We start from the raw sequence: 9,375 nt of genomic DNA on the forward strand, positions 1-9,375 counted from the left end.
AAAAGCTGTAAAATGGACAGGGCTACAAAACTGCTATCTCGGATTTTTGAAATTATTGGATTTTGACCCCAAAAAATCAAAAAATAGATTTTTTGAATATAATAGCCGAAAAATTAAAATAGTTTTTTGAATTTCGAAAAAACCGGAATATATGTGATAGTCCCTACCGCTTTCTATCTACATACCAAATTTGAGATCTGTACCTCTTTTTTTGGCCAAGTTATAGCGAAAAAACTGTTCAAAATTGATGACGTCAAATTTTCAAACTCAATTTTCAGCAATTCTAGACCTCGTAGCGCAAAACAAAGACCGCCATTAGACTCCCCGTGACGAGCTGCATCGAATCAACACCCATGTTATGCAAAAATATCAACTTTGAAATTTGACCTTTTTTGACCCGACCTTGACCTGACCTCCACCAGAAAGTGACCTAAACCGTACCTGATGGTCTTATAACCAACACCATTGAGTTGGAAATGAAAAACTGGCCATAAAACATGCATCGCACAACCTTAGTAAAGTTGGGTTCATGTGGTGACTCTTGGTGACCTTTGGTGACCTGACCTGTGACCTGACCTGGTATGACCAGTGACCTCTAACAGCAACATATCTACTAGGCAACTGACGCCCTATCGCTGATTCTCGACAAAATGCGTTTTCCTCGGTGTTATAGCGCATTCCCTAGAAGACCCGTGAACGGTGAAATATTTCATCTTTGACCTGACCTGTGACGTTATCGGTGACCCCGAGGTCAATAAAATTTGGTTTCCCTCGACAAATTTGACAGCCCTTTCGAACGCCGTTTCAATTTTGCGGATCCGTCCAGTAGTTTCGGAGATACGAGGGGGGGGGGGGGGGGGCAAAAAATAGCCCCCCCCCACCAGGTCGCGTTATAAACAGACCCCACCAGGGCGCGGGTTAATCCAGGCGTTCGCTCAGCAGCGGTACCCATGGGATTGGGATCCCTGTTCGGCCGGCGCGGTACCAGCCCTGCGAGGCTCGCAGCGCTGGCTGTGCTGGTGGCAGCCTCCTTCCTCGGGCTGCTGCAGCTCGTCCGACAATCAGAGATGATACAGCGCCGGTCAAACCCGGTCCTAGACCCCACCGATCTACCAGGTGAGCAGGGGAGCCGACACGAGTGTCGCAACGGTCATGACCGTAGCGTTCATGTGTATCTGTATTGTCAGGGCAGTGATGTAGGTATTTCATTGAAACAATGCATTGCCATATGATGAATAATTATTCCGCGCAACGAGCTCAACTTTTTCTCCGCTCAACCACTTTTGCTACCGGTAGGTAGCAATCAGCCATTATTTCATCTCAAGAAAAACCTTTTGCCAGCTCTGCCATTACGAGACGTTATTGGCAATGTTCTCGTCACGTCATTTGATTGCGTTGTTGATTCACCATGATCAAATTATGACTTGGAGCAAATGTCATTCCACCAAAAGTGCCGCGCTGCTCGTCTCCATTTTTTTTTTGCGACCGACGCGACGGACATCGTCAAGGAGAGAGCGCACCTCCCCTCCCCCACACCCACGCCTGATCGCTTGGTAATCTGATCTGTTCCCTACTGTCCCGGCCAGCGGCGACGGAGGGGTTCCACCCTCAGCGTGTGCTGCTTCTCGCCTATATGAGATCGGGCTCCAGTTTCACGGCCGAACTGCTCACACTGCACCCGGACTTCAACTATCTGTTCGAGCCGCTCTGGAGGTTCAATGACCGGGTGAGCTCGCGGTCAAGCAAACAGTGATATGTGGATGATGACTTAAAAGCCATCTCAACATATCAAATTAAAATAACCCGGCAGGTAATCATTTGAGTGAATGCAAGGAATTAGAGTTGCAAAGTTTCCCCCAAAGGCTGCTACCGGCACCGCCCCGCCCCACAAATTTTTTTGGGGATACCGGCATGCTACCACACCCAAAGCAAAAACACCACCAAATTACCGGCATACTAAAAACCTGCATTGTTGATTCCAGTTTACCCCTACAAGAGATGCCACATTTTCCTCTTAGTGTCCAAAGTTTGAATCATATGCTAATAATTTTTTGTGTGCAAAACAAAAAATACCGGCATGCTACCGGCAAGACATGCCAGATACCACAAAAAAACCTGCGGTAGTGAAAAATTACCGGCATGCCGGTAATGCGGTAGGGAAACTTTGCAACTCTACAAGGAATCCCTGCTTTACTCCAAGCCAAAGTTATGCGAATATTATTTACAAGTGTTATGAATACTGGCGGTATCATAAATCCTCTATTGTACTGTTGTAAGCACTGAGATCATGTGAAGGGACCGCCCTGACCGCACGGCCAGTGGGGATGAATGGAGACAGGCGTGCGTGACGGGAACATTCGTGATAGCATTATTACCACTGTGGCCTGCCCTGTCTGATCATAATGATTAGATGTTGCCTGTAATCAACGATATCTCCCGAAGCCGTAATAGATCCTTTTTGTGGGCAGCTTTGACCAAAATCGTCGTAGAACAGCCCACATCTCTGAGGGTTTATGTACCTAACCAACAGGCATCGGTAAAATCCTTTTTGAAAGGATTGCATTCCCAATCCACATTCCTAGGGCCGAAGTGGATTGCATTCCTACCCGCAATCCCCTTTTTTCACTTGGATTGTGATCAAATCCGCAATCCTTTTTTGCAATCCTGTTGTATTATCATGTGCACTAGTGGATCTGGGGGAGGGAGGGGGGCATAGGGCCGTGCCTCCATCCCCAAATCACCCACTTCTAGTACCTAGTCTTGCGAGTAATTCCTATCTAAGGCACAGGTATTTTATGGGAAATATTTTTTGCTTCAAACACCCCCACATTTAAACCTCTACCCAACCAGTGTTTTATATTTTTAAAACTCGCCCTCAAATACGTAATTTTGCCCTTCCTATGTAATTCATCAGCGTATATTATTTTGAGCGTTTAAATTAAAAGCATTTAAATTATTTCAAGTTTCGATGTAAAGCCCTTGATAGCAAGTACATTAAGCCGATGAAGCCGATCTCATATTTTTCAATCGCAACAAACCATTTCAAAGCACTAATCAAACACAATCCGGATTAGATTGCAAAAATTGGAAGTATGATGCAATCCAATCCGCAATCAAATCCTGTTTTTAGGAATGGATTTCAGATCCAGGTGCAATCCACCAAAAAAGAATGCAATCAGGATTTTGCAATCCTGCAATCACAATCCTACCGATGCCTGCTAACCAACATAGAGGTGTCCCAGTTCTATTACTTTTTGTGAATTTGGGAAAAATTTCACAATGTTTCGGTTTTAAAAGTACCACTACATAGTACCATATACATGTACATATATACATAGTACTATATCATATACTATATGTATATGATAAAGTCCACGACAATTTGAGATTGCGCCCTTGTTTTTATTTGGCTTAACCGGGCCCCTGTCCTTTTCCGTCGATATCTCCTAAGCTGGAGATAGTGCCACCAAACTTTCAGGATCTCCGGGCATCAATTTTACACATTGTGACCAATTTTTTTTTTTTCCCAGAGGCTATGATAGCTTGGCCACAAATGACGTCAGATGAAATGACGTAATGTTCTGCCATTTTCGACCGAAAAAAGACCTTCGCGAGAAGAGCTGTCAGGCCTACAGCTTTGAAGATACAGAAAAATGATCAAATTTATAAAAGGTGTAGAATTGACAGGGCTACAAAACTGCTATCTCCGATTTATGAAATTTTTGGGTTTTGACCCCCAAAAATCAAAAATGCAATTTTTTGGATATATTAGCCAAAAAATCCAAAAAGCTTTTTAAGTTTCGAAAAAACGAAATATATGTAATAGTACCTACCGTCTTCTATCTACATACCAAATTTCAAATCGATATCTCGTTTTTTGGCCAAGTTATAGCGAAAAAAACTGTTCAAAAATGATGATGTTAATATTTCAAACTCAATTTTTGGCAATTCTAGACCACGTAGGGCAAAACAAAGACCACCATTAGACTCCCTGTGACGAGCTGCATCAAATGGATACCCATTTTTATGCAAAAATATCAAGTTTGAAATTTGACCTAATTTGACCTGACCTTGACCTGACCTTTACCAAAACGTGACCTAAGCTGGCCCCAAAGGCTGCCTGACCCACATAATAGCATTTGTCCTGTAAAATGGACCATAAAACATGTATCACACGACACTTTCATATTGTGACCCCCAGTGACGTGTCAGTGACCTCAGATAGCGAAGTATTTGCTTGACGAACAATGTACCATCGATGGTTTTCAATACCTTACCAATTTACTGGATTTTATAACACATTTCTTGAAATGCCTGTGAACGGTGAAAATCTGACCTTTGACCTGACCTGTGACGTCATCGGTTTGACCTAGGTCAATGAAATTTGGTCACAAGGTAGTTCCACGGTGGGGCTATCGAACGCCGTTTGAATTTTGAAAATCGGCCGGTAAATTTCCGAGATCTTAGGGGGGCGAAACACCCCCCCCCCTACGGGTGGTAGGACTAGGGTCCGCCGGTAGCCCTACGGGGCGCGGGTTAAATAATGAAAAAGATTGTACCTGTCTTGTGTTATTTTTTCTTATATGCTGAGCGCTGCTGCTCGAAGCTTGCAAAAAGGTTTCGGAGACTCACGACAGGTTAATGACCGTCTACCTGACGGCTTTTGAAGGAAGTACTCAGTCACACCTTCCAGAGGGCGGGGATATGACAGACAATGTCGCAGTCCACTGCCCTCACTGAGGCGTTTGACACCAACCCTCACCTGCCGTCAGCAACTGGTGCCCGGCTACTCCTCTGGCGAGATGGACGAGTCTCGCGCCAGCTACCTGTCCGCACTGTACGACTGTGACCCACTCATGACCGTGGAGGCCCTCAAAGACGGCTTCGTGGACAGAGTGCGCTTCTTGGTAGCCGAATGTCGGCAACGTCACCTGCTGGCTAAGGTCATCCGCGCGAGCGGCGGGACTCTCAGACGCCTGCTGGAGAAACAGCCGAGACTGAAGGTGAGATAAGTCGAGACTGGAGGTGATGTCAGTCAAGGCTGGAGGCTAGTCTAAGGACTAAATGCGAGGTCCTCTGACTTCCAGACTAGAAGTGAGCTCATCTGAAGCAGAGATGAGTTAACCCGCGCCCGGCTGGGGGTCCTGGATTTCCACGCCCTGCTGGGGGGGGGGGTGTTTGAACACCCCCCCCTTCTAACTCGGCTCCTGGGCCACGTAGCGATACGCGGAAGGCGGCGTTCGAAAGAGCGTCAAAAATAATGAGGAAATCACTTCGGTCAATTTTTTGGTCAGGTCAAAGGTCAGGTCACCAGAGGTCATTGAAGGCAAATTTTCGCCGATTTCCAGGTCGAATGTCGAAAATTTCCAAGAAGCCAACGCATAACTCGGGAACCAATAGAGCTACAGCGCCGCGGAAAAGCGCATTCGATAGCCCTATTAACGCCCTTTCTGAGTAATTCTCTCAGATTTGACCTAACGTCAACGGTTTTGCCTGCAGGGGGCAAAAACTGCAAAAATAGCCGATTTTTTTCGGAAACAGTTTTTCTGCAATAACTTTTGACCCAAGCATTGTACGAGCTTACTTTTACCGGCATCGTGTTCCTCTCGTCGAGACGCATCGAACGAACTATAATTTGACCTTGAAAGGTCAACTTGAAAATTTGACCTCAGGTCAAGGTCATGACCTGACCGGAAAGGGTCATGTTGCATATCAGTCGATCCGTATCGTCGAGCTGAACACATCTAAGGCGTTTTCATCGCTCTAGCATGCCTCTATCAAAAGTTATTTGCGAAAAACTGTTAGATACCATTCGTGACCTAAGATGACCTCAGGGCATAAACAGGGGTCACAGACACCATTTTCATGTTCAGTGTGTCTAAACCACTTGTAATTCAGTGTTTGGGAGTGTTTATAATGTCTTTCGTCCAAAACAGGCGCATTTCAATTTTCTCCCATTGACTTATAATGGTGAGGTCGCAAAATTGACCTGATCTTAGGTCATCGATATCAAAATTCTGAGATATACATTTTGTACATGCTAATGCTCTTAGCAATCGCTGAAAGTTTCAAAGCGATCGGTCACTCGGTGTAGCTATGACAGACATTGAAACTTTTTATGAGGTGAGGTCACTTCGAGTGACCTGGTGACCTGACCTTGAATGACCTTGGTCTGAAATTTTCACAACATGTGTAGAATTGATGTATGATAAGGTGTACCAAAAACGGCGGCGCTCCGCGCCGCCGTTTTTGAGATATTTGCGAAAAACCACAGGGGGGGTGTTCAAACACCCCCCCCCCCAGCAGGGCGCGGGTTAAGCCATAGCCGAGAGCAGACGAGATGCGCCAGCGTGCTCCAAGGACATTCAGCCGAGACTGAAGTTGATGTCTCTTTTGTTCTGAGGACCAAAGAAGACGCGCTCGAGAGGAGTCACTGAGTTCTGAGAGCCAAAGGCAGTGCGCCGAGCGAGATAAATGTCCCATTGTGGAGATAGTGGTGGAGGAGATACTTGACGAAGGAATCATTTTTTCTTGAACTACTCGTGAAACCTACTCAAATTACTCGAGTTACTCGAATTATTCACTCCGTATCTAAACCAATCTTGTTGCTAAAACAACTATGTAGGCACTTATGTAATTACAGACCCACTTAGTCTATTGTCCTATTGGTCATGTTATACTTGTCCGTAATGCCATTTTTTGTATATATAGGTACAGTTTAAAACTCTGGTGAATGTAATATTTGTATTGAAAATCAAGCTGAAAATAATCGAGATTTGTCCACAGACATATGTATCGTCCCATTTTTTTTCTGACCTCTGTGTAGTTTTTTTTTTGTATGTATATCTACGACATGACGGCCACCGTATTACACCGCTTTGTCAGGTGATACACCTGGTCCGTGACCCGCGGGCTACCGTATCGTCCCGTTCGGAGGTGGGCGCCAAGGACAGTGCTGCTCTCTACTGTGCGGAGATCCGACAGCACCTCAACGTGACCGGCCCGCTGGCGGCCAGCGACCCGCGCAGGTGGGGAGCCGAATAGGTCAGGTACAGCCACCGAATCGTGCCATGGTTTATATAAAACTGAACAAGTACTGCTCCCAATTTTGAAAGTTTGACATGCGATTCGTTTCCAGCTAACCTAGGAGAGCTCTTACCGGCAAATCGCACGTGTCTGAAACTGAACAACTGCTTCTGTAGCAGGTTGCGAGAATCATAGCGGGAAAGAGATCGGACAGACATTGGTCCGGCCCGTGTTGGGTTGACACGTGACCGGTCGGGCCACTCGCGTTGCAGCGCCCCTGGCGGCCGAGTGCCTGCAACATTGGCTTCCACAAATCTCTGCCTAATTTCAGGTACGCGTTGGTGCGATACGAAGACCTGGCTGACCGCAGCACACAGCGGTCGAAGCTGAGGCGGCTGTACCATTTCATGGACCTTCCAATGCCCGAGGATGCTTTGGATCAATACATAGCAAGTCACTATCAGCCCATCGATAAGAGCCGATTGAGGCGACGGCCGCAACGCAAGGCAAAGAAGGATAACTTTGATACTAAAAAGCGATCAGACTTCAATCCAAATTCATGGAAAGATAAACTATCAGATGAAAGGCTTCGAGAAATCGAATTTGAGTGCGGTGATGTAATGAAAAGGTTTGGGTACGAATTCACTCAGCCTACTTGAACATCCTCGCTACACAGGAGCAGGTATGTGACCTGTGTGCTGGTGGCCGTTTAGATCCCTTGCGGTGTATTCACTACTCAGGTCGAAACCCTGTCATGTTATACTGTTGGGTGAATGGTGTTGATCGCTTGGACTAGGAAGGATGGCGGCTGTCCACTGTCCAGTGTGTGCTAAGTAGCCAGTGGGTATCGTTTAAAGTTACCCGTTGTAACACTCACCTAATTACATTTAAGTTTTCCATCATCTCCAAGTTTCCAAAGTCTCCATCATGTGTAAGGTTTTACATTTACAACGTCTTTGGCACTACTGTGTCATATGTCTTATGACGTCGGTATGGATACAGGTGATCGTGCAATACATGTTTGTACTCGTAAGCTCTTTAGAGATCTCTCCTGCATGTGAGCATTCAAAAAGCGATGATGTTGTGGCAGCGGTGCAATAAACCGCAAGTGCAGGTTTCTGCACCTCTCCAGCACTTAACATTTCTGACGTTGTTCTTGTCCGCGGTCGTATCATCCAATCTTCCAATGTATGATAACGAATGATAGTGGTGGTGATTGGTGATTCTATCTATGAGATGGAGAAACAGACTCTGTATGTGTTCAGTCGCACGTATGCAGTGGCGGATCCAGGGGGGGGGGGGCAAAATGGGCATTTGCCCCCCCCCCCAAACGGCATGATTTTAACATTACGCCTATGGACGATGCATGGAAAGAATCGATAAATTTTTATGGTTTGCCCCCCCCCCCAAACCTCTGAGCTGGATCCGCCTCTGCACGTATGTATTGTGTAGCATATGTTTTGTGACCAGCGCTAAATTTAAAGTTTTGATATGGATAGTTGACATTTGCTTCAGAGAGAAAAGTAGGATTCCGAATTAAAGCCCTGGTAGAAACGATGTGTGTCAAAGTCAAGCAGCCATTCACAAACGTTTCAGGCCGGGTAGATCTGGCTGGACTGCTCACACCAATGATTTCCCCCTAAAAAAACTGGTTTCCCGTTTCGTGTAAGCACTCACTCATAATTATGTTCGAAGATGTTCCGGAGTTTGATGATGTTTCTTCGTGCTATCGCCTTCCCATAGACACTTCTAATTGCCACTCATGCTCGGATGTAATCCTGCTGGACAAAAAATCCTATTAGTGCGTTAGTTTCTGGCGTCGAGACAACCCTCCCGGTATATCCCCGTTCGACTGTTCATCACATGTAATCCCTGATATTCCTGTGTCAGGTACGTTCACGCCTGACCAGCCGGCCGTCTCATTATACGGCCGTTCGCCACCGGTCTCCGGGCTGCCACCATGCCGTGCGCGGCCAGCCATCCGGCCAATAGTGCACTCTCGGCTGAACAGCGCGCGCGTGCAGGACTAATTAGGTGCTCAGTGCGACAGCGGCCGACTTTTTTTAGATCTGTGGAAGATCTGTCGATAATATGACGGCCAAGACGGGGAGATTGGGTGCAGTAGAGTGTCAGCTTAGCTGCAGGTGGGACAGCTTCGGAGGCAGAATCCGTATTTCGCTTGGTTGGATACACAGGAGTGGGTGAAAATCCAAACTGGGGATTCGGACACACGACAAGGCTAAAAATGCACGGTAAGAGATGCAAGCTCAGCTACAAACTAAGCTAGCCACGAATATGCATTATTCTATTTATGTTTTATGATTAAAAGACAGCCGAATAGTCCTGCTT

General features: G+C 46.2%; 1 protein-coding gene across 1 annotated transcript; it reads left to right on the forward strand.

Annotated features, from left to right (window-relative positions):
- Positions 1 to 933: 933 nt before the first annotated feature.
- Positions 934 to 8,186, forward strand: LOC122380278 (carbohydrate sulfotransferase 1-like). The gene is made up of 5 exons (XM_043363315.1): positions 934 to 1,116; positions 1,587 to 1,726; positions 4,773 to 5,003; positions 6,886 to 7,028; positions 7,358 to 8,186. The coding sequence occupies exons 1-5, from the start codon at positions 951 to 953 to the stop codon at positions 7,683 to 7,685; spliced, it is 1,008 nt and encodes a 335-aa protein (XP_043219250.1). The 5' UTR covers positions 934 to 950; the 3' UTR covers positions 7,686 to 8,186.
- Positions 8,187 to 9,375: the final 1,189 nt, after the last annotated feature.

The sequence above is a fragment of the Amphibalanus amphitrite genome, unplaced genomic scaffold (genome assembly GCF_019059575.1).
Source record: "Amphibalanus amphitrite isolate SeventyFive unplaced genomic scaffold, NRLGWU_Aamphi_draft 000094F_arrow, whole genome shotgun sequence".
Classification (NCBI taxonomy): domain Eukaryota; kingdom Metazoa; phylum Arthropoda; class Thecostraca; order Balanomorpha; family Balanidae; genus Amphibalanus; species Amphibalanus amphitrite.